General features: G+C 52.4%; 3 protein-coding genes and 1 long non-coding RNA gene across 5 annotated transcripts; 2 read left to right on the top strand and 2 right to left on the bottom strand.

The window, feature by feature from the left end:
• Positions 1-3,657: 3,657 nt before the first annotated feature.
• On the bottom strand, positions 3,658-10,359 carry ATP1B2 (ATPase Na+/K+ transporting subunit beta 2). The gene is made up of 7 exons (XM_026005406.2): positions 9,527-10,359; positions 7,618-7,746; positions 7,136-7,240; positions 6,831-7,036; positions 6,540-6,596; positions 5,639-5,737; positions 3,658-5,518 (listed from the first exon to the last, which is right to left on the bottom strand). The coding sequence occupies exons 1-7, from the start codon at positions 9,636-9,638 to the stop codon at positions 5,354-5,356; spliced, it is 873 nt and encodes a 290-aa protein (XP_025861191.1). The 5' UTR covers positions 9,639-10,359; the 3' UTR covers positions 3,658-5,353.
• A 44-nt stretch (positions 10,360-10,403) lies between these two features.
• Positions 10,404-14,193, top strand: LOC140594722 (uncharacterized). Its single transcript, XR_011995902.1, has 2 exons — positions 10,404-11,804; positions 13,440-14,193. It is a non-coding gene; the product is annotated as an uncharacterized lncRNA (long non-coding RNA).
• A 3,356-nt stretch (positions 14,194-17,549) lies between these two features.
• Positions 17,550-21,081, bottom strand: SHBG (sex hormone binding globulin). The gene is made up of 8 exons (XM_026005403.2): positions 20,914-21,081; positions 20,656-20,747; positions 20,300-20,489; positions 19,824-19,988; positions 18,957-19,119; positions 18,687-18,823; positions 17,977-18,184; positions 17,550-17,723 (listed from the first exon to the last, which is right to left on the bottom strand). Exons 1-8 carry the CDS (start codon positions 21,025-21,027, stop codon positions 17,575-17,577), a joined length of 1,218 nt encoding a protein of 405 aa, XP_025861188.2. The 5' UTR covers positions 21,028-21,081; the 3' UTR covers positions 17,550-17,574.
• A 163-nt stretch (positions 21,082-21,244) lies between these two features.
• Positions 21,245-23,839, top strand: SAT2 (spermidine/spermine N1-acetyltransferase family member 2). Of its 2 annotated transcripts, none has more exons than XM_026005405.2 (8): positions 21,245-21,427; positions 21,699-21,857; positions 22,297-22,413; positions 22,543-22,594; positions 22,716-22,799; positions 22,883-22,984; positions 23,103-23,143; positions 23,491-23,839. In XM_026005405.2, the coding sequence occupies exons 3-8, from the start codon at positions 22,333-22,335 to the stop codon at positions 23,656-23,658; spliced, it is 528 nt and encodes a 175-aa protein (XP_025861190.1). In that variant the 5' UTR covers positions 21,245-21,427; positions 21,699-21,857; positions 22,297-22,332; the 3' UTR covers positions 23,659-23,839. The 2 variants fall into 2 exon arrangements, with proteins under 2 accessions (XP_025861190.1, XP_072586277.1); XM_072730176.1 differs by having other exon boundaries at positions 21,289-21,427; positions 21,758-21,857.
• The last annotated feature ends 558 nt before the right edge of the window (positions 23,840-24,397 follow it).

Raw genomic sequence — 24,397 nt, 5'->3', positions numbered from 1 at the left:
TACAAATTGTTGAGAGACCAAGCAAACTTGGTGGAAAAGGTAAATCTAGTTAAAAGTTTAGGGGGGAAAAAAGATAAATTTTAAAAAGGAGAGAAGAGTGGCTGGCTGGCTTAGTCAGTGGAGCTCTTGATCTCAGGGTCATGAGTTCAAGCCCCACATTGGGTGTAGAGATTACTTACAAAGTACAATACAAAATAAAATAATAAAAATTTAAAAAGAAAAAAAAATAAAGAGCTTGATGAAGAAAACAGCAAAGACCACTGACTGGTCCAATGCTACTTAACTATTCCATATCACAAGAAAAGAATGAAATGTCTAATTTATGTAAAGTTTTTGTGGTTTCATTAATAGAAAAATCTGATAAAGACTAAAAATGGGCACCTGGGTGGCTTTGTTAAGCAGCTGCCTTTGGCTGGGGTCATGATCTCAGGGCCCTGGGATCCAGGCCCAGGTCCCGCTCCCTGCTCAGCAGGGATTCAGCGTCTCCCTCTGCCTCTACCTCTCCCCCCTTGTATGTACTCTCTCTCTAACAAAAATCTTTTTGAAAAAGACCATAAGGAGGATCCCTGAGTGGCTCAGCAGTTTAGCACCTGCCTTCGGCCTAGGGGCGTGGTCCTGGAGTCCCAGGATCGAGTCCCACATCAGGCTCCCTGCATGGAGCCTGTGTCTCTGCCTCTCTCTCTCTGTGTCTCTCATGAATAAATAAATAAAATCTTTTTAAAAATAAAATAAAAAGACCATAAGTAATGCCTGGGTGTCTCAGTGGTTGAGCATCTGCCTTTGGCTCAGCGCGTGATCCTGGGGTCCTAGAATCAAGTTCCACATCCGGCTCCTCACAGGGAGCCTGCTTCTCCCTCGGCCTATGTCTCTACCTTTATCTTTGGGTCTCCCATGAATAAATATATAAAATATTTTTTAAATAATTAAAAATTAAAAAGACCATAAAAACTCAGAAGCTAAATTAACTTACATTGATGCAAAACTCTAAAAATCATACCAGAATACATTGATGAATCAAAAGATGAACACTGTACGTAAAGGTTTATTTCAGGAGCACAAGGTTTGTTTAGTAGAGAATCTATCAATGTAATTCATTACATTAACAAGTTAAAGAAGAAAAATATGATCATATCAACAGATGCTGAAAGGATTTGATTAAATTTCAGCATCCATGCCTTTAAAAAACATCTTAATTTAAAATAGTAATGGAATACCAAGAGGTGTTATCCTAATAGTTAAACACCAAGATTGAAATAAAGAACCATACGGGATGCCTACTGACAATGTTATCATGCATTCAAGAAGTTCAAAAAGAAGAAGCCAACATGGGTGAAATATTCCTTTGCCTTTTTGATCATATGACTGTACCTAAGAACTCAAGAGACTATGATAAAGAATTGTTGGCTCAGCAGTTTAGTGCCGCCTTCAGCCCAGGGCCTGATCCTGGACACCCTCGATCGGGTCCCACGTCGGGCTCCCTGCATGGAGCCTGCTTCTCCCTCTGCCTGTGTCTGCCTCTCTCTCTCTCTCTCTCTCTCTGTCTCTCATGAATAAATAAATAAAATCTAAAAAAAAAAAAAGAATTGTTGGAACTAAAAGTAGACACACAGTAGATGGGGAAATATTTTTTATCTTCTCAAAAAAGTACTGAGAGGGACGCCTTGCTGTCTCTGTTGGAAGAGAATGAGACTCTTAATCTCAGGGTCAAGGGTTTGATCCCCACGTTGGGTGGGTGTAGGGATTACTAAAAAAATAAAACCACCCCTCCCCCCCAAAAAAATCAATGCAGGAAAACCTACTCACTTTGCTAGACATCAGAAAACACACTGTAAAACCACTGGAATTAAATCAACATGGCTTGGTGTGCGGAGTGGTAGACAAGCCAGGGGCAGCAGGTACTGAATCTGAAAGTAAATCTCAGCTTACAGGAAATTTGATTATATGGCCAAAGTTGGCAGTTCAACTCAATGGGAGTGAATCATAGATTTTTTATTTTTATTTTTATTTTTTTTTAATTTTTATTTTTTTATTTATTTATGATAGTCACACAGAGAGAGAGAGGCAGAGACACAGGCAGAGGGAGAAGCAGGCTCCATGCGCCGGGAGCCCGATGTGGGATTCGATCCCGGGTCTCCAGGATCGCGCCCTGGGCCAAAGGCAGGCGCCAAACCGCTGCGCCACCCAGGGATCCCAGATTTTTTAAAAATATATTTTTTATTATGTAAACTAGGCTCAACCTGGAGCTCAAGCTCACCATCCCAAGACCAAGAGCGAGTGCTCTACCCACTGAGCCAGCCAGGTTGCCCTAGATTTTTGAAATAAAAGCAAAATAGACAAAACTGGAAACCCCAATAAAATTGGACTCCTGGTTTACACCACACACACACACAAAAAAGCAAATATCAGAGGAATTAAAGTGAACATTGAAGTTTAAATGAAATTAATATCCTGCTCCCCACCTCCAATCTAGAAAACGTGAGTATACTCTAGTGACTAGAAACCCAGAAACTGGAAAAAAAAAAAAAAAAAAAAGCTAAGCATGTTGGACTATCTTAACACCTTAACACTTTTCAACAAAGAGGCAAACAATCACTTGGGGGGAAGTTCTCAACGCAGAAAACAGTTTATATCTCTAGCTATCAGAGAGCTTGAACAATTTAAGAAGGAAAGAACAACCCACTAGGAAAAATTTTACACAGCCATCTAAAAAAAAATAATAATAAAGCATATATTAGAGCTCAACCAGGTGAAATAGTGGCACGTAAAATGTATTGAGTGAAAAAACCGGAATGCACCTAAGGGTATATACTAGGATCCAGTCCTGGCACAATGGCCAAACCCAGTGATCTGTGTGCACGTGCACATGTGCTTGTGTGTACTATGCACTCATGATAAAATTGTGCATGTATGTGCCTATGTCATAAAGCTACTCTCATGGTAAATCCTAAGACTATTTGTAAACCAACCAACAAAAATAAACCCCAAGAAAGCTAAAAATTAGCTCTAGACTCATCCCCATACATCACAACAAATATTTTATATGGACCCATGCATCCTTTTTTCCTATGCTTGTGTGTTTGCTTTTTACACAACATTGAGATCCCAACAGTTATATTGTTCTGATATCTGTTTCTTCTGGTCAACTTTTCTCATATCCCTGGGCATTTTGCTAACATTCTCTCTCCCCAAACACCCTATGCTTTTAAGCCTCTAAGGAACCTGCCACCCGAAGCCCCCAACAGAAAGTCCAGAATTTTGTCCTTGCCGGCTTGCTCCCCTCCCTGGAAGCACGTTTGTGGAGGTCTACCTGGTATGAGTTTTCGTGTACTCCTCACCTCTCCCGTTAAACTGGGAGGTTCCTTGGGAGCAGGAACTCTGCCTCTTTCATAAGTCTGTCCTCACGGTGCCTAGAATGCACACAGTAGGCACATCATAAGTATCACTATACAAAGTGGTGTAGGCTTCCTGCCTCTTGCACCAAATGATCTCAGAGATGGTACAGATGAAGGAATGATCTGGATGCTTGGATATTGGATGGAGAGGTCAAAGCTGAGAAACAGGCCTGGGCAAGCCCTGGATCACTCAAACCCACCACCCCAGACCCCCTTTCCCAAAGCCCTTCCAAATGCTTGAAAAGGAATAACCCGCACGCAGGGCTCCGTGTATGATATATATTTATATATATAATTGCTCTCATTTTATTGTACTTTATCCTCTTTTTACAGTAGATCTGACACAGGCATTAAATAACTGCAGAGAGAGACCACTGGGGTGAGGGGAATGCAGGAGAACATGGGGACCCAAAGGGAAGAGACTCAGATCCAGCGAGAGGGAAGAAGGGAAGGGTCCATCTGAGGGTGGGGTGTGGAGGGTGCAGTGTCAGAAAAGAAATGGACAGTTAGAGAGGGCAGAATGAAGGGCACTATCGCTCAAGAACACCAGAGGCCCCTCATGGAATGTTCTATGGGCACTATGGGGTCGTTTAAAAACGCCGAGGGGTCTGAAGGAGATGGGGGGGGGGCAAGAAATTCAGAGCCTTAGACAGAGGGGCTATTTGCAATGTTCAGGCTGTCATGCAGAGGAGGAGGAGGAGGAGGAGGAGGAGGAGGAGGAGGAGGAAGGAGTTAGTGATTAGTTGATAATGTGCTCAGAGAAGCCAGAGAGAGGATGGTGGGGGTAGCTCTGGGCCTGGAGGCGGTGGGGGAAAGGAGGTGAAATAGTCCTACAGCCAGCTGACGTTTCCAAGGTGGCCACTGGGGACCCAGCCAAAAAGGCTGCCCCTCCCCCAGGGCTCCGGGGAAGTGGAATTTGAAGGATATTCTGGGAAAACAAACAGGGAGAAGTGAGCCATCGGCAAACACAAAGGCATATTCAGCCTAGGTCAATCCCATCCCTCCGAGGACTGCCTATTTGGGTGACAGGAGAATATTCCAGAAGAGCCAACAGGGACTCCTCTTCCCAACCCTCCTTCCCAGCGCACGCTGTCACCAGAGGGTGAGAAGACAGATGTCCCAGAAAACAGGGAAAAGGCCACGGAGCCACCTGGTCCTTGATGACAAACAGCTGTCTTTCCAGAGGAGGGAATGGGGATGGAGGAGAGGTGGGGACAGACGTGCCACTGCCACCACCACCATCACCGCTGCCAGAGGAGCCGGATAAGTCAAAAGCCACGGAAACAAGTGACTGTGTGGATGAGGCAGAAAGTGTGGGAGGGACAGAGAAAGGTGAATGGAGTGTCTGCAAGCTGGCATGAACAGAATGTGTGTGTTGTGGGGGGTGGATGAGTGTGAAGGCAGGTGTGAAGGGGGTGGGTGTGGTGAGAAGGTGTGAAAGTAGGCAGGTGTGAAAGTGGGCAGGTGTGAAGGTGTGAAGGTTGAAGGTGGGAAGGTGTAAAGGTTGAAGGGGGCAGGTGTGAAGGTAAGATGGTAGGCAGGTGGGAAGGTGTGAAGGTGGGAAGGTGTGAAGGTGGGCAGGTGTGAAGGGTGAAGGGGTGGGTGTGAAAGGGGGCGGGTGTGAAGGGGAGCGGGCAGGCATTTCTGGGGATGGGAGGGGAGGAGACAGCCCACGCACAGCTAGAGCAGAACCAGAACAGTTCCTGACTGGGGCTGCCCTGGGACCGGTCTCCTGCCCCGACCCAGCCAGAACCGGGAGAGGTCGGGGGCTGAAGGCAGGGACTAGCAAGGGCCATCAGGCTGGGTTCACAGGTACAGAACAAAAGGGCGTGAGGCTCAAACAAGTCATAGCTCTATTATAAAAAATACCTTTGGGGTGGGTGAGGGAGGGATTAGGCAGGGTCAGGGACATTCCAGAAGCATCCATAGGAAAGAGGTGGGGGGGGCGGGAGAAAGGGGCCTCAGGTTTTGTTGATGCGGAGTTTGAAGGCCACACGGCCAGCGAACTTGTCTCGCTCATCATCTGTGGCGATGTTGGCAGCGTTGATTCGGCACTCCACATTCACCTCCACATTGGGGGTCACGTTCAGGAACTTCACAGCCACCAGGGGCTGCGTGTAGTTCACCTGGGCCAGAGGAGGAAGGCAGAGGTCCGGGCCCATGGCAACTCAGTGTCCTCCCCAAGGACCCCGTTCCACCCCTCCTCCCCCGGGGAGGCATCAGTCGGGGCCTCCCATGGGACTTACGTGGAACCTTTTGCCATAGTAGGGGAAGTACATGAGGTCGATGTTGCCATTAGCAGGGAACATGACAAAGTTGCCAAGATTCTCAGCATCTTCATCTCGCTGCGGGGGCACAAGGAGGGGAGGGGGAGAGCACGTTAGGGATGCCAGGAACCCAAGAGCTCTCTAGACTTCCCTTCCATTTTTCCTTTGCCCCCAAATAATTTCTGTCTTGGATCTGATTCCCTTGGGTTGTGAGCCTCTGTGTGTGTGTGTGTGTGTGTGTGTGTGTGTGTGTGTGTTTGCCTAAACGCAGGAGGGGGCATCCTGTCTCCATCAGACTGGGAAGTCCTGAAGGGTGCTAATGACGCTGAAGCGGCCCACTGCAGTCCCCACACCACGTTCTTACCCCGGTCTCAGGAATCGGTTTCTGGAGCAGAGCCAAGAGAGAACAGAGAAATGAATCAAGGCTCAGTAGGAAGGGGAGGGTGGAGGCAGAGTGAGTGAAGAAGGAGAGAGACTTTCTAGAGCGGAGAGAGGCGGGGTCCAAGGACAGTGAGTGGTAGCAGATGATGCTAACTACCAGACACCTAGAAAGAACCGGGAGGGTGAGTGAAAGCCACAGTCATCAGGAACTAGATGAGAAGATGGAAGGGCTGGGGCTAGAAGCCGGGGGCCCAGGCTTGGGTTGAGTCAGAGAGGTGGGTGTCTATCCATCTACACAAAAGCAGCTTCCTGCATCCTAGAGAGAAGCAAGGGGGTGGGAGCCCCTTGGCATTTGAGCCACATTGGCACCCACTCTTACCCCCTTGTCCCTATAGTGACGGGGCCTCTGAGAGAAGAGAAGACACGGAGAGATAAGTGAATCAGGTGGAAACCATGAAGGGCAACAGGTGGGCAGGTGGACGAGGCTCGACGAACTCACCTTCCCCACACAGGTAACATTCATGCTCTGATTTGCTCCTGCATAGAAGTTGATGACCTGGAGGGAGGAGAGAGAGGGTGAGGAGCCAAAGAAAGAAGATGGAAAGGACACATGCGTTCAGCCTTCCCTCCACGGATCTCAGCCTCCAAAGGCCCCATCTCTCTTGTTGTCCCAGTCACTCAAACATCCCAAAATCTCTCCAATGCCCATTGGGGAAAGAAAGCAACTGCCAGCAGAGGGTGGCCCCAGGTCACTTCCTGCGTTCTCCCTGGTGACCAAGATCACACATACCCGGTTCATCTTGATGAAGACACAGGGCTGCCCCGTGCTATACCCATAGTGGGTAGGGTCCCCAATGCCAGAGCAGTCCCCCAGCTGGGTCCGGTTGAACTGGCAGGCACGCTTTGGGTAGTTGAGAACTCCATTATCCGGCTGTTCATAATAGCGTCCAGGGCGGCAGACATCATTCTTTTGGGCTTGGATGGAATCGTTGTAAGCTAAGGAGATGGGGGGGGGGGGGGGAGAGTCACAGACCAGCTGTCCTGCTCCCAGGGTCCCCCAGTCCCCATCCCAAGCTCCTACGCGGCCACACTCACGCTCCAAGAACTTGTTCAGCTTCTGAACGTGCTGGTCCCAGCTTTCAGTGTCACTGACATTGACAATGACATCGAGATTCTCGGTCTTGGGGCGAATCATCAAGCCTGTAGCCAACATGGGCAGGGGCGGAGAATATATATATATATACACATACACACACACACACACACACACACACAAATGGATATATATGTATGGACCACACACTGAGGAAAGACGACAGAAATAAGGAGCTGCTGCAGGATGATGGGTGCATGGGGTAAAGATGTGAGATTGTCTTCACAGGAGGAAGATCTAGCACCTTCCCAGATCACAAAGGTCTCAGGTACAGGAAATGAGAAGAAAGGCAGACTCCAAACACTTCCCTGCATGTGGTCATTGGGTCATCAGAACCAAGTCTCTGTGAACCATGAGTTATTTTGGGGGGGAGGCTTGGCAGCACAGGAGCAGTTAAAGGCTGGTGGGGAGCCACATCACTCACCCGGTGTGGCCAGCCGGTCCTGATACTTGGGGGTATGGTCAGACACGGTCTGCAGCATGACCCACATGGTGAGGGTGAACATAGCCGTGAGGAAGCCATAGAAGACGAGGTAGAAGAGGAGGATGAAGGCTAGGGAGGAGGAAATGGAGTCAGGGGGTTCCAGGTCCCCTGTGATGACTACATCTGTCCCCACACACCCTTCTCCCCCTCAGAGATTCAACACCCGGATGGGTCACAGAGTCTTGGGGACATCTTAGAGCCTTCCCCCTGGGAGCAAAATGAGACAAGCTGGAAATAGGCAGTTGTGTCTGGCTTCCAGCCACGGCTCCCAGCCCCCTCCGGTCCTAGGGCATAGTGAAGCCCAACCTTGTGGAGGCCACAAGAGGCCTAAATTCTCGTTGCTGGGACAACCCCAAGTATAGGCCACAGTCATTTTGCATCAAATTATGTTCCCAACTTCTCGAACCATTCATGGCCCTGAGAAGGCCCAACATCTGCTACTGCTACATCAGTACTGGTCCTTACAGCTGTCCAGCGCGATGACTTTAAGCTGACACTGGCCACCACTCACGACTAAACTCTCACACACACCCCAGGAGAGTGGACCCTCACACTCAAATAGCAAACTCTCCTCTCCCCTGGCACCCATGGAAGTCAAAGCTTGGACGCAGCTCCTGCCCACCTACCACATCTCTCAGAGCTGCCCAGAACCTTCAACGGTCACCCCACCCCCAGTTCACGCACAGCTCCCACAAAGCAGAGGTGGAGAGCAAAGGTAGAATGTCCCAGAGCCTTCCCGTGGAGAGCAGGTCCTTGCTGGGCCTGACATGTAAGCACCTGCTGTTTCCACCACCCCGGACCTCCAGTCTTTCCATCTTAGAAGACGCGTTCCCCATGAAGCTTCCCCAGATTGCCCCCCAGCAGTCAGGGACCCCACCAATCCCAGGAGCTGGACTTCCAGGTCCCCTAAGGCAAGGACGGCACTGGACCCGCCTCAAGGGCCCCCAATTAGGGGGTGCTGATGGGAACAGCATGCAGTGTGGATGAAATGCAAATTCAATTGCTTCGAATCCCCAGTTTAACAATTATTTTTGGAAAAATGGCACCCTTCTCCCGCACTCAAGCCCAGCACCAGATCCTCGACTAGAGACCAACCACTCCCTCCACACCGCCTGAGTCCCTCTATGGGCTGGGAAGGCGCCCGGAGCCACGGCAAGCCCACAGACACGCTCTGCCAGAGGATGCACGCTTCTCACCACCACTGGTATCTACTCCTCCCTGCGCCTTGCGACATCCGAGCCTGAGCCCGAAGCATGCAACCTCCACAACCTCCCCGGACCACCCCTCCCCGCCAGCCCCCCACCCACAAAGCAGCCACAGAAAGCTGAGAACGCTCAGCAGTGGAATACTGACAACTTCCGCTGTGAAGAGCCCCCCCACACACACACCCCCAACCTCTCCAAGACCCGCCCCCTCATGAATGTTCCCAGGGTCCAGGGGATGGGCACGAGCTAAAAATAGACGGGCTTGGCTAGCTAGTGAGAGCCAGAGGGAGGGAAGGGGCGCTTTTCTGGGGACGTGGGAGGGGGCGCCCGTGCGGAGCTGACCTGCCCCGAGAGGGAGCGCGAGCGCCGCGGTGCGGACACGCGCGCACAGCCCGCGACCCCCCGGGCGAGGGGGCTCGGCGGGGGGCGGGCAGGCGGCTGTGACCTACTTTCTCCGCCTCCGCAGCGGCCGGCCAGGGAGATTAGACCGGCGATTGGGCCCCCTCCCAGGCCAGAGCCCGGCAGGGGGGCCGGACGCCGGGGACCCAGGGAGGGAGCCGGGGCCGAGCCCGCGGGACCCAGTGCCCCCCTGGCGTCGCCCGGCGGACCCCCGCCCCGCTCCTCGCGCAGCGGGCCCTGCGTACCCCAACTGGTCCCGGTGCGGCCCATGAACTGGTGCGTCCTTGGGTTCCACACGAACTCCTTCCACTCCTCAACCACCTGCCCGCAGCTCTTCTTCTCCTTCTGGATGACCATCTTGGCGGCGGGGGGCGAGTCCTGCGCGGGGCGGGGGGCTGCGGAGAAGCTGGAGTGCGGCGCGCAGAGGCCCCCCCACGCTCAGGAACGCGCGGGAGCAAAGGCAGCGGGGGCGAGGGAGACCCTCCTCAGATAGGCAGCTGCTCCAAATTCCGGGGTGCACCGCCACGCGCTGCAGGCTGCTGGCAGCTCGGCGTAGGATGCACGGCTCCTAGGCCCCCCAGCTGCGATGAAAAGGGGGACCGTCAGAGCAGGGGAGTTTGAAAAGGGAAGGGGTGCGTTGCAGCCTCACCCCCCCCCCCCAAACCTTCTAGAAACAAAATGAAAACGGATGCAAAAATAGACGGCTGCAAAACGCGAGCGAAACGCAGAAAAAATAGGGGTGCAAGGAGGCCAGGGAGGGGTGGGGGAGGGGGCTGCCCCTAAATCCGAGATGCAAAGAGGCTGTGGAAAGGAACCGGGGGACCGCTCAAGGCCCTTCCGCCAAGCGGAGACCGCCACACCAGCGGTGGCTGGGCCGCGGGGGTGGGGTAGGGACGCGCAATTGGGGGACGGCCAGGGATGGGGGCCCTCCAGGCGGAGGCTCCGCTCCTCAGCAGTGCGGGGCCGGCAGTCGCGGCGCGCAGTCTTTATACTCGGCGGCTGTGGGGGTGTCCGCCCCCTTCCCACCCCCAGAAGCCCCGCCTCCTCGCCGCTGGCCCGGGCGACCTCATGCATATGCAAATATGGAGAGAGGGATTGGGTCCGCCCCCCTGCCGCCTCTTTAGGACAAGGAGGTCTCTCCCCTCCGCCCGTCCCAGGTACTGGACGGGATCAGATGGACCGAGCGGATGGAGGGCGTGTCGGGGCGGAGCGGAGGGAAAGATAACCCCGGAGAGATAGGGAGCCGGAGAGGGAAGCCGATCTCTGCCGAGAAGGGGCCCCAGGCCGGCCATTGGAAACTAAGATCTGGAGATGGACAGGGCCAAATGCGAGAGGAATGGAGAAAGAGCCAGAGACCAAGACAAACAGAAGACACCTGCCAGGATGCTGGACCAGACCACACAGAGAAGGACAGACGTCACTACCGGAGGGAAATTCTCCTTGGGGGAGCAGCTACCAGCCCCCACAACACCTCCTTCTCCACTTCCCCAGCCCCTGGTCCTCTCGGAATTCAGGGGCTTCCTCATGTCCCCACCCACCCTCTGGGCAAAGCCCTTCCCAACATCACATTCCTGGCCCCTAGCATGGCCCTGAGACCCCAGCCCTGGACACAGTCTGCTCAGGTGTTTTGTGTCCCCCCAATCCCCCATGTCTGAACTCCCCCTTCCCCATTTACCCACTTGGGTCCAGGAGCATTTATTGAGTATCTACAAGAGACCTTGCACAACTCTAGCCCTGGGGATGCAAAGTCATGATTCTCCTGGAGCTCAAGAAGCCCACAGTCTAGTAGGAGGGCTACCGGAGCCTCTAGAGACCACGGCTTAAGAATCATTATCTGTCACTTTTTATCTCAAATCTTGTCACTTTTCCTTGGAGAGATGTTTCTTCTTTCAACTTTCACCTCCTATCCTTGGCTCTAGTCCCTAACGATGCCTGTTCTATCACCCTCTCCTTTAAATTCTCTCCCCCCAGCCCAGTTTCAGGGACTTGGGATCTGCTCAATGAGGCTGGTGCTCAGAATGGCCTTGTGCTCGGTTTAGTGCTCTGCTATCACCATCTTGTAACTCTTCATTTTATCTTTGAACTTGTCATTTGTAAGTGAAATCCAACGGGACAGTGGAGTATGTGTGCGCAGAGGAGATACTTGTACCCTGCCATTTGTGATGCTCCCTGGGCACAGAACTCCAGCAGACCCACCACACGTGGGGGCTGGGCCAGATTCAAAGGGAAGAAAGCTGAGCGTTTTAGGCATACACCTGAATAAGCGGAGTGCTAATAGCTGAGAGGCCACGCTTTATGTTGGAAGCAGGTGTTGCTTGGAACACGGAAAGAAGGGAATGAGTGGCCTTCTAGAAGACATGGGTGGTTGAAGCATCTTATTCTATTCTTTTTCAGGTGCGCAAGCTACTTCCTGACTCAGCAGACCACTTCTGCTGACCACGGTGACATGGGAGGAAGGAGAACTCTGAGCTGCCCACGATTCCTTTTCCTTTCAGTCCTTCTGTGCTCATCAGAAACCTGAAGGTAGATAAATGTTAATTTTTCTTTATTTCGAACAACATTAAATAATAAAACCTCGTAAGAATTTGAGACAAGAACACCAGAAGAAAAGGAAAGCCTTTTCTCTTTCAATGCCTTGAATGGCACTTTCCCCCCTGCGTTTTAAACAAGAGATTCCACATCTTCATTCTTGCACTGGGTCCTGCAAATTATACAGCTGGCTCTGTTTCGGTCTCTTCTGTGGCAGGCTCTGGATTAATTTTCTCAAGATACAGTTTTAATTAGGCCACTCCTCAGCTCAAAGATCTTCAATGGCTTCCTGTTACCCTGCAGGACGGAGTCCTGATTCTTTTGTCTGTTCTTCGGAGCACTCCACAATCTAGACCCAGCCCGTGTCCCCAACCTCCTTTCCCAGTAGGACCCGACTAGTCCTCTGCTGGAGCTGAGCCGGCCACTCCCAGGACAGGCTGTGCTTACTCCTGACTTCACACCTTTGTCCATTTCATTCCCTCATCCTGGAAGACTGCCCACCCTTCAGAGTCCAGCCCCAACTCCCATTCATTCATTCAATGCGTAGCTAATGACCATTTACTTAGAGCCAGGCACTGTTCTGGTCCCGGGATTCCCATTCCAATAAATAACAAAAACAAGCAAACAAATAAAGCAGTGCATTTTAATATTATGCAGAAGAAATAAAACACAGTGAGGTGCCAGAGAACCCCTGGATGGTCCGGGAGGGCCTTACCAAAGAGTTAAGGGTCAGCGTGAGACCCGAGTAACTCAAAGGACCCATGGGGACCTGTAGAAGAAGACTCTTCCTTCCAGAAGGAGGAAAGTGTAATGCAAAATCTGGGCTCGATGAAGGAAGGTAAGATTGGTTCAACAAGAGATTTGAGAGGTAGGCAGAAGCCAAATCATACAGGTCAAAGGGAGTAGTTTGGATTTTAATCCAATTATTGTAGAAGCAATTCTAGGGTGTTAAGCAGGGGAGTGATACGATTAAATTTCATGAAAATCACCATGGCTGCCGAGTGGAAAGTGGACCACGGGAAGCAAGGAGACCAGTTGAGAGGGCTTTGCAGGAGCCAGTGCAGGAGACATGGGTGCTCTGGACCAGTGTAGCAGGTTTGAGGGTGGAGACAAGAGGATAGGTTCAGGATTTACGTTGGAAGTACCATCACATGAATAATGGGGGTGACAGAAAGAGAGAAATCAAGCCTAATGTCTCAGTTTTCATCTTAAGTAACTGGACTGAAAACCTCTGTGGTGTATTTTATCTTTTCAATCAGACTGCAAGCATTTCTAGAACAGGCCTTGGCCTTAGCCTTCATATATGTTATCCTATGCCCAAGCAACCCACAGAGCTCTGGAAGATAAAGTCTGATTACCGAATTGCACTTCAACATGGAATGGCCCCTTCTGCTAGAAACCGCAGGGAGGCTATCAGGCAAAGAGCATAGAAATGAGCCAGGCTCCATCTGGAGAGATAAGGCCTGGATCATACCCTCAAACCACATGCCCTGGCAAATACAGGGGTGGGGATAGCCTCCAGACTGCTGGCTCAGTCTCTGTCCTGTACACCGGTCCCTTGAAAAATAATGTATTTTTGGGTGAGGCCGAGCTACCTGTTGCTCCCATGCACGTCTTCTTCTCCTACAGGTACGAGGGAATTCGCTACTAAGTGCAGCACTGGTATTCAGAGGGAAATAAGCTAAGGAAGGAATGGGGCTCAAAGAGCCATCACAAACCTCCAACCTCTTCCTGGAACCCAGTCTTCCCACCAGCATCTCCAGGAAGAAGGAAGGGAACAAGAACTCCCACACCCTCTTTCCCACATCCAGAGGCTATCATGAAGTCTGTGTTCCTTGATCCTCCTCTCCACCACCCCAAATCCCAGGGACTCAGCTATCTGGGTCCCCAACAAGATGAATCTTTGCAGAGACAAGAACAGGAAAGAAGATAACTCCAACACACAGATATGGGCATGTTGGCAGGAGGGCTATCATTTAATGGGCACAGAGTTTCGCTTTTGCAAGATGAAGAGTTCCAGAGATGGATGGTGGGGAGAGTTGCCCAAAACTGAGAAACGTAATGCCACTGAGCCATACAAATAGTTAAGATGGTACGTTTTAGTCCATCAGGGTCATATTTTAAAAAAAAATTTGTTTACAAAGATGGTAAATTGGGGGTGCCTGGGAGGGATGAAGTTTGGTTGAGCATCCGACTCTTGGCTTCATCTCAGGTCATGATCTCAGGGTTGGGAGATTAAGCCCCAACTCGGGCTCCACGCTCAGCTCAGAGTCTGCTTGTGTTTCTCTCTCCCTCTGCCCTTTCCCCCTGTAGAGCTCTTGAGTGTGCTCTCTTTCTCTCTCTCTCTCTCAAATAAATAAATCTTTTTTTTTTTCTAAAAAAAGGATGTATGTTATGTGTATTTTGCCACAATTGGAAAAAAAAGGCGGGGGGAGGAACATAGATGTCCTGCCACTGACCTGACCAAACCCCCCAACTCCTCAGGAGGACATACAGGGCCTCTCACCACCAGGCCCAAGGAAGCCTCCTTGGGATGGCTCAGATGAGGATGTCTGCCTTCATCTGGTCGCAGCTTGCCCCTGGTCAGCCGCATCACACCACCTTCTTTGTCTTTTACACAAGGCAGGCTCCAACTTCTATTTCAAGAACTGTGCATGAGGGATCCCTGGGTGGCACAGCGGTTTAGCGCCTGCCTTTGGCCCAGGGCGCGATCCTGGAGACCCGGGATCGAATCCCACGTCAGGCTCCTGGTGCATGGAGCCTGCTTCTCCCTCTGCCTATGTCTCTGCCTCTCTCTCTCTCTCTCTCTCTCTCTCTGTGACTATCATAAATAAATAAAAATAAAATAAAATAATTTAAATCTTAAAAAAAAAAAAAGAACTGTGCATGAGTTTCATAGTGGCAACAGAAGCAACATCTCTCATATACTGAACACTTCCTACAAGGCCGAACTCAGTGCTGGCAAGGCCTTGGGCCCACATGACTCATCAGCAGCTCACAGCAGGCCTACAAGTAGAGTCATTTCCCCATTTTGTAGATGGGGAAAGTGAAGGGTCAAGAGACCTAGGCATTTCTTCAGGTTCATACATTCAATAGTTGACCTCTTTGATGATCCTTGGCAGAATTTTGCAGCCACTTCATGGGGATCTTTATGAAAGCATTTTATTTTTTACTTTTTAAAAATTTTTATTTGTTTATTCATGAGAGACACAGAGAGAGAGAGGCAGATACACAGGCAGAGGGAGAAGCAGGCTCCATGCAGGGAGACTGATGTGGGACTAGATCCCGAGTCTCCAGGATCACTACCTGAGCCGAAGGCAATCACTCAACTGCTGAGCCACCCAGGCATTCCCATGAAAGCATTTTACACGTCTTTCTACCTCCCTCCCAAGACTCTGGCTCTCCAGGACCAAGGGTGCACCTTATTCATCTTTGGAATCTCTCTGGACTACCCAATACAGTATATACTACAGTATGCCTGGCATACTGTCAACAGCCAATACTCTCTGGTTAAAAGCAGGGAAAGGAGAAGGAGGGAGAAGGGGAAGGAGGGAGGGAAGAGAGAGCACGCAGGGTGGAGTGAGTAGGTAGACCAGGCCTGGAAGCTGCAGGTTATGCTGCCAAGCTCCGGAAAGGTTTGTAGGGGTGTGGGAGAGCCAGGGGACACTGGGCAGGCACTGGAGGTGCCCTTGGTGGGGGCCTGGCAGCCTCTGCGTCAGAGCAAAGTCAGTCTTAATGAAAGAGTGTAGACAGCTCTGGATGGTAATCAGGAATCCTGAAATCTAGGGCAGACTGGGAAAGAGGTTGGGAGTGTGGTGCCCTGGACAGGGTGGGGTGTGGGGAGGAGGGAAGGGCCAGCCCCTGGGAGAATCCTCAAGGACAAAAGTTCAGGACATTGCTGCTCAGAACCACCCCTCGATGGGGACCCAGGTGTGTTTAGGGTCCTTTAACCCTCCCCGCTAGCTCACACCTGAGGTGCCCACGAGACTGGTTTCTTTTCATTATTCAGGTCTTTGCTCAAGTGACGCCACCATAGAGAGAGCATCCCTGACCACCTGGCCAAGGCTCCCCATCTACTACTGTCCTCTGTGACGTTACAGGATCTTATTCCCTTTAGAGCACCAAGCACTACCTGAAATGATCTTGCTTACTTACTTTTTTTGTTTATGGCTTGTCTGCCCTGCCCCCATGCTGGGAGCTCCATAGGACGGGGGATGGTGGGGGCACCAGGGTGGCACAGTTGGTTTAAGCCTCCAATTCTTGGTTTTGGCTTGGATCTGTGATCTCAGGGTTGTGGGATTGAGAGCCCCTTCTGGGGCTCTGTGCTGAGCATGGAATCTGCTGGAGTTTCTCCCTCTCCCTCTGCCCTCCCTGCCTGGTGCTCTCTCTCCTTCTCTCTCTCTCTCTCAAATAAATAAATTAATTAAAAAAAAAAAAAAAAGAAGAACAGATTGTGTCTTTTTCATCAATGCGTTGTCAGTGTCTAAAATAGTGCCTGGTACACAGTAGGTGCTCAGTAAATACCCGCTGAATGGACATATCCAATGGCCTAGGCAGACCCCAAACATTGCTCAGGGAGTTGAATCTGGGCTTCCTGACCATGCTGAGGACTCTCCACAACACTCCACCTGCTGGAAGCATCGGTAGACCAGCAACCTCAAGATTGGGAGGGTCCAAGGAGAAGCCTAGGCTTTGTTTCTTCCACCCCAGAGCCTCTCCTGGAGCCTCCTCATCCAGGGGTCATTTAGGTCCTGGCTGATCCCTGCAGAAGGGGACAGCAGGGCCAATGAGTGACTCAACCTGTTGCTGGGGTGACTGGGAGAAAAATCATTTTAAGAAGCCAGGAGGCAGGGATCCCTATGGGTTCTGGAGATGGGGGATGGGTTAACAGCCCTAGAGAGGGTTTGAAGTTTTCCCAGGAAGCTAGGGGCTGAGACAGGAGGGTGCCCCAAGTAGGGGCTGGGGCACTGGGATTCTGCAGAGGTCTGGGGGGCTGAGGGCTGAGTTACCATATTCTTTGAGGGCAGAGATATTCCTGACTCTGTTTCTCCCAGCTGGGACCAGCCTAAACCAGCTCTTTGTTTAATGGAGTAGAGATGAATTCATCTAGGAATGCTGCAAGTAGACCAAGACTGGAAGAGATGCAGACTGCTTCTTCCTCTGCTAGGACTCCTTTTTTCTTTTCTCCCAGCTGCTCCCACCCTCTTTCCCAGAACCCCTGCCCTCTCTCTCAGTGGCTCTCTCACACCCCCTGCTGTCCCTTCCTTGCACAGCAGTGGCCCATCGAAGGGACAACAGAATTCCACTGATTTCCTTCCCTCCAGACCCCTCAGGAACCCCTGGGCTGGGAGAAGGCTGAAGTTATACAGGGAGGAAATGCCCCGGAAGTGGGGGGGCTCCTGGTTCCCAGAAAGTGACCTGCACTGAAGTGTGTGTGTGTGGGGGGGGGGGGCGGTGAGTGGGTGCTGCTGGAATCTCAGCCTGAGAAGTCACAGCTTCCTCCCTAGCCCTGAACCCCCAGACTAGGTTAGGGTCCCAAGCTTTCATGATAATTCCCTTTATGGTGCTCATCACTTTCCAATCATCCGCTTATGCCTTGGTCTTTGCTGAATGACTGCCTCCCCCAGGGGACTGGGAGCACCACGGTTGGTTTTACTCATCAGTAGGACCCACTGCTCAGCACAGCGACAAAGTTGAAGACGCACAGCTAACATTTGTTGAATAAATGAATGAGCAACGTTCAAGGGGATTCGTAGGTGGGGATTTAATGGGTGGTGTCAGTGCCATTGCTTGGGATCTGGGGACAGCTGTGAGTCCAGATGTCCTGACTTCGTCTAAGGGCCCGGTCCATGTCCAGCTTCTGGCCTTGTGCCCAAAGGCCATCCAAGCAAAAGGAGGCAGAAGAAGCCTCTCCTAGAGGGAGGGCGCATGGAGGGGTAATTAGGGCAGCTTAGACCCCCAAACAGCCCCCCATTTTCGCAGCTCTCTGACTTAAGTTTTTTAAAGTGCTTCCTCCCACTGCCTCTATATCCCCTCTCTTCTTGTGGCCTTTCTTCTTCCTTTCCAGACGTTTCCTTCCCCCTAAAAACACACACTTGCCTGTCTTCTCCTCTCCCTCTGGCTACTTCCAGCTGTGTGCTGAGGAACATGAACAGCACCATCTTACCTGGCAGAGCTCCCAGGAATAGGAGCCCCTGGGGCTGGGCCCACAGGTTGAGGAGGAAGCCAAGGTGCAAGGCAGGCAGAGCAAGGATCTCCTTCTTATAACCCTGGGTCAAGACCACCCTGGACACAGCCAGCTTCAGCTGAAGAGGGAGTCCTAAGACCAAGGGCAGATCCAGCTCCAGCCCCGACCCAGAGGACAGCACCATCTTCTGCAGTGTGTGGGACAGGGGTGAGTGGGGGGGTGAGGGGGAGAGAGAAGGAACTGCATCAACTCCTCGTAACCCCACCCCTTGCCATTGCAATGGGGCCTCTGGGCCATACCTTTCATCTACTGACCATTCCTACCACCTAAATGCTGCCTCAATTTTCCTTGCTTGATACTCTATAAAACCACACTACCCCCTCTCCCCCCCGCCGCCCGGTAAATGCAATCTAAATAAAAGCCATTTGTAGGGGCGCCTGGCTGGCTGACTTCCTACAGCGTGTGACTGTTGACTTCAGGATTGTGAGTTCGAGCCTCATGTTGGATATAGAGATTCCTTAAACATAAAATCTAATGAATAAATAAATAAAATGCCATGTGCTTACTGTGAGCAGCTTCAAGATGTGTCTTTAGCTTTCCTCACATTAACAGTTTGGAGTCCCCCTTCACCCCACCCCAGCCCTATCTGCCCCCAGGCTCCGCTGAATACAGGCAGCACCCTCTCTTACTTGGTCTTGGAGATAGAGGCTGAGCCAGGAAGGGTTTTCTGGGGTCCCCAGGGCAAGGAGGTGGCCGGAACCTGCTGCCAGCTGGAATCCCAAGTCCAGAGAGAAGGCCCAGGGCTCTGCGTGAGGCTGGGGAATGTCTGGGGGCGGGGGAAGAAGTGATCCACCTGAGGACTCAAGGCTGGGGACTCATGGAGGGAGGTGGCTAGTGGTGGAGGGAGACAGGGGAAGGCAGACACAGAACTGACCATAGAGGAAAAAACAGCCTTTTACCTTGGAGACTGAATTCTGCACGAGTTCCTGGAGGGAAGAACGTTCCAGGTTGGGACTGGACAGCACAGCTTCTGAGGCTACTAGCAGGGGTAGACTCTGAGGTCTGAGCCTGTGGGTCCAGCCAATTACCCTGGCGCACGCAGCCATCTAGGGCAGGGACCAGCTGGAGCAGGTGGACAGAAGGGAGGATGCGGGGGTGTCGTGATCAAGACATGGGAGTGCCTGTCCACCCTCAGTTTATTCTCCTCCAGACACAGCATTTGGCCTCTCCCACCCAACTCTCATGCCCTTGGCTCTCTCTCAAAGTGTGGCCTTATCTTTCTTTAAAAAAGGGGGTGGGGAAAAAATAAAAATTAAAAAAAATTAAAAAGGGGGTGGGGGCAGCCCTGGTGGCTCAGCGGTTTAGTGCCACCTTCAGCCCAGGGCATGATCCTGGAGACCCGGAATTGAGTCCCACGTCAGGCTCCCTGCATGGAGCCTGCTTCTCCCTCTGCCTGTGTCTCTCTGCCCCCCTCTCTCTCTCTGTTTGTCTCTCATGAATAAATAAATACAATCTTTAAAAATAAATAAATAAAAATAAAAATAAAAAAATAAAAAAGGGAGTAGGATAGCCCAGGTGGCTCAGCGGTTTAGCTTCTGCCTTCAGCATGATCCTGGAGACCTGGGATCGAGTACCATGTCGGGCTCCCTGCACGGAGCCTACTTCTCCCTCTGCCTGTGTCTCTGCTTCTCTGTGTGTGTGTGTGTCTCTCATGAATAAATAAATAAATTTTTTTTTTAAGTGTGGCCTTAGAGCCCCACGGTCACCTAGCCAGCCACACTTTAACAGTTCTGGTCTGTGATCTCTAGCCCTGTTGTCCTAGTTACCGGCAAATGGAGGTTGGAGATGGGAAACAGCAGTCCCCCCAGTGCAATTCTGATGATGGACTGGGGTTTGTTGGTGGCTGGAGGCCCAGAGACCTGTCTCAGGCGCAGCACCTCCTCCCCATCCACAGTCAATAGCAGTGAATCCTCAAGGATCTTCACTTCCACCTGCAGGGAGGAGTGGAGCCTAATCAGGGGCCCCTGGGTCTGCCTCCACCACTCTATTCAGAAGCAGTCATGTATAGCAGAAAGAACATGGACTTGTGGAGTCAGCAAGCATCCTTGGCTCACTCAGTCTTTGAGCCTCAGAGCTCCCCTCCAGGAAGCTGGAGATGAGCATAGCAACTCCCCCCATAGTGGGGGTTTTGTGTGGATTGAATAAGATGACAGTAGGACAGGGATGCCCAAAAACCCATTTCTGTTCCCTTTCCACGGACCAGCTCAGGACACCCCGCCCCTCAGGACCAGATCTAGCTTACCTGATGCCACGTGCCATCATCTAGCCGAGGCCCAGCACTCACTGTAAGCTGGGCCAAGTGATTGTGCAGTTGGATCTCAGGCCTGCCATCTCGAAGTCCTAGCACAAACCAGTCATCCTTTGAGTTGGTATCGCCATAAAAAATCACTCCCTCTGGATCCCAGGTTCGAAGCTCAAAGGAGGAAGAGCTTCTGGGAGGATAGAGAAGGACAGACTGTGTATGAGGCATGTCCTCTGGGGGTGAAAATGGGATGGGGGAGACTAAAGGTCAGGGATGGAGACAGGAAAAAGAGAAGATCCACAGGAGAGAAGGTAGGGTCAGGGGACTCAGTCAAGGGGGCTAGGTCAACCTCATACTTCTTGATCTTGGTAAAGTTGAAGGTCATGACAGTGACAGGCTCTCCTCCTGAGCCGTTGCTGAGGTGCACAGAAGGGAGGTCCTGTATCCTCTATCAGAGAAAGAAAACAAACAAGGTAGACCGAGGACAGGAGGACACGAGGTCACTGCCACAGCATGGGGGAGGGGAGGCGAGGAAGGGAAGGCAGGAGCAGAGCCAGAGTGTAGCTCATTTAAACACACACATGGGCTAAGCACCCATCCCAACAGTCCTGCACCTGAGTGGAGAGACCCTGTCTCAGGGCCAGTCCCTGGTGGCCGGGAGATGGAAGCAGCAGCAGCAGTAGCAACAGCCACCCAGGCAATGTGGCCAGCGGGCCTCTGCAGTCCATGGTCAGCTGCAGTCCTTTCTGTGGCTCAGAGAACTCTGGGGATAATGTGTGGGGGCAGGAAGCCTTTCTGTAGTTGGTGTTGGGTTAAAGGTTGCCCTGGGGGGAAGAAGGGGGGCAAGAGACCGGGCACTGACCCTCTGGCCCCTCTGACCCCTCTCAGGACAACTTGGGGGAGGGACAGTATTCCTCCACTACACTCCCCCTGCCGGGAAGGTTTATGAGCTAGGATAGGATACTTCCCCACTCCTCCTTAGAGCCTGGCCTGGGACCTGGAACCTTCTGCCCAGCTGAGGAGATGCCTCTACCGGCCTGAGGTCTAGAAAGAGTCCTGCTCTGCACCCCAAGAAGCATGCTCTGTGCCAACTACAGCTGACACGTGGAATACCCAAAATCTAGCTGGGTGAGTCTGGGGACATCACTCTCCAATGGTGCTTTAGTGTCCTTATACATCAAATGTGAAAATAGGACCTACTTTATGGGATTACTGTAACCAGGATTCATTGAGATAATGCAGTGCTTGTTGTCTGCTCTGAGCTCCTTCCTCAGGATTTTCCCAGGGCTGTGAGGCTAGCCTTAGAGGAAGGCTCTGGCCCTGAGAATGATTTAGTGACTACTAAGAGGAGGCCTGGCCCCCACTCCTAATTATCTCCTCTTCCCCATTTACTTGGAAGTTTCAGCATCTACCAATAGAAATTCATCACCCTCTCACTGACCCGTTTTGAAATCCCAGTGCACCGGGAGAAAACACCTGGAGTCACTCAAGATCTCCTCTACAAAACACGTCTCGGAGCTGGGGGACTTGGCCTCCAGTGAGGGAGCGAGAGTGAAGGGTACAGCCGGGAATCACTGCACATTTCACTTAGGGAAGTCCAGGGGAGGTGACTTTTGAACTGCGGGGTTTCACCCACCGGAGGCTGGGACACCCAGGCCACAACAGCAAGCTAGCTGCCAGTGCAGCCTTGACCCCTGCCCTGGGGCCCAGTCACGGGGGCGGGCGGTGGGGGGCAGGGCCAGGGCCCGGGGCGGGCCTGCTGTGCCAGCTGATTGGCTGATGGGGCGCGTCCCGCCGAGGTAGGGGTGCGGCGCGGAGAGGGCCCCTCCCCCCACCCCACCGCTGGGCGGAGCACTCGGCAGGCCTCCGGCGGGTGCGGGGTGCGGCGTGGAGAGGACCCCCGCCCCTCGCGCCCATCGCTCCCCGGCCCCAGCTGGCGGCGCCCCCCCACCCCCACTCCCGGGCGGTCCGGGGTCCCGTCCTCCCCCTGCCTGCAGGACTGTAGGGAGAGTCGCGGACTTCAGCCCCAGACGATGGCGGGGGTCCAGATGGCTTCCGTGCGGATCCGAGAGGCCAAGGAGGGAGACTGCGGACACATCCTGAGACTGATTCGGGTGACGGCTGCGGCCCGGGGAGGGGGTGGAGGGAACGACCCCGGGGCAGGGGTGCGTGGTGGGGAGGCGGGGTAGCCGCGGGAGGGGGCCCCCCAGCCCTGATCCGGCGTCGTCTTGTCACCGCCGCAGGAACTGGCCGAGTACGAGAAACTCTCGGACCAGGTGAAGATCAGCGAGGAAGGTAGGGACCCCGACACCCGCGTCCAGGCCCGGGCTGGGGAGAGAGGACGGATGGGGGGAGGGATGGGTTCTCCAGGCCAGGTTCTCTCTCGGTCTCTTTGCCGCCCCTCCCTCCCCTGCAGCCCTGAGAGCAGATGGCTTCGGAGAGAAACCTTTCTATCACTGTTTGGTGGCGGAGCTTCTCCCCGCCCTCGGGGAGCCGCAGGGTAAGAAGAGCCGGACCTCCGAGGTCCCCTGACCTGTCCTGCCAGGTGCCCAGTCCCTGAGCCCTCTTCTCTGTTCCTCTCAGGGCCCTGTGTGGTGGGCTATGGGCTGTACTACTTCATCTATAGCACGTGGAAGGGGCGCAACGTTTATCTGGAAGACATCTACGTGATGCCCGAATATCGGGGTAGGAGGCGGAGGCTGGGGCCAACCCCGTCCCTGCTCCCTGATCGCAGGCCTCTTCTGATTCCCTTCAACTGAAACAACCCCCCTTCCCTTTTTTCCCACTTTTTCTCCCACAACAGGTCAAGGGATTGGCTCCCAAATAATAAAAAAGGTGGCTCAGGTGAGGCCCTTGAAAAGCAGGCGGGTGTGGGAGGCACAGGGGTCAGGTGGAGGGTCAGAAAGCCTTTTCCTAAAGAAAAAAAAAAAAAAAAAGAAAAAAAGAAAAGAAAAAGAAAGAAAGCCTTTTCCTTTCTTTAGTAAAGATTTTGATTTATTTATTCATGAGAGATACAGAGAGAGAGAGAGGCAGACATGTAAGCAGAGGGAGAAGCAGGCTCCATGCAGGATGCCCAATGTGGGACTGGATCCCAGGACCTGAGCCAAAGACAGACGTGCAACCTCTGAGCCACCTAGGTGTCCCACCTTTTCCTTTTTGAAAGGAAAAGTAAGTGATGTCTTCTCCCACAGGTGGCCCTGAACAAGGGCTGCTCCCAGTTCCGCCTCGCCGTGCTGGACTGGAACAAATCAGCCATGGATTTGTACAAGGCCCTAGGAGCCCAGGATCTGACGGAAACTGAGGGCTGGCACTCCTTTCGCTTCGAAGGAGAGGTGATGAGGGAGCTGGCAGGAAAGTGACACCATGCCTTGGGGGGAGTCTCTCTTCGTTGATCTCCTCCTTCCCACCAGCTCAAGCACTCAGAGACTTGTGTCCCCTGGCAGAGATCTCCCTGAGGAACGGGAGGTTGGGTGTGCAGAATCGGGGGAAGGCCTTTCCACCTCCTTGTTGAGGGTGAAAAATAAATGAGAATTACTATAAGCATGGTGCTGGCAGAGCCCTGGGTGATTCCATAAGCTTCAGCCACTCTGGGATCCTTCCCAAGCACCTTGGTCTGGTCTCCTGATGGCTGGATGCCACTGCTGGGGGTAAAGGTGAGCCCGAGGTGACTTTCACTCTCAGCGGCCCATACTTTTGGCTCTGGCCTGTGGAATATAGAGAAAAGAATAACAAGCGGCTAGCTAGGCACATCAGGCCCATTGGTCCCTTTTGGGACCCAGACAAAGGGTGTCTGGGGTGTGTGGACTTCAGGTGTAGGCCATGAAGTTGAGGCTGGCTGCTGGCTCAACAGATGGAGCGGGCTGCCACCTGCTGGTGGCGTTTCGGGGGTGCTGGGAAGGGCCATTTAACTCAACTTTGGGGAAAAAAAATCAGCTTGCTAATGCTTTTTCTTTTTCAAAAGTCACAAAGTCCTTATTTTCCAGTTCAGCAAAACCAAAACAAACCTTTAGTACCCATGGAGACAAGGAAGGAAACAAGCTCATGTCCTACTTTCACAGCATTTTATTACACTGGTAATGTAGATTGGCTGCACGAAAA

The sequence above is a fragment of the Vulpes vulpes genome, chromosome 12, assembly GCF_048418805.1.
Source record: "Vulpes vulpes isolate BD-2025 chromosome 12, VulVul3, whole genome shotgun sequence".
Classification (NCBI taxonomy): domain Eukaryota; kingdom Metazoa; phylum Chordata; class Mammalia; order Carnivora; family Canidae; genus Vulpes; species Vulpes vulpes.
The sequence above is the reverse complement of the archived record's forward strand: the minus strand, read 5'-3'. Positions and strand labels throughout refer to the sequence as shown.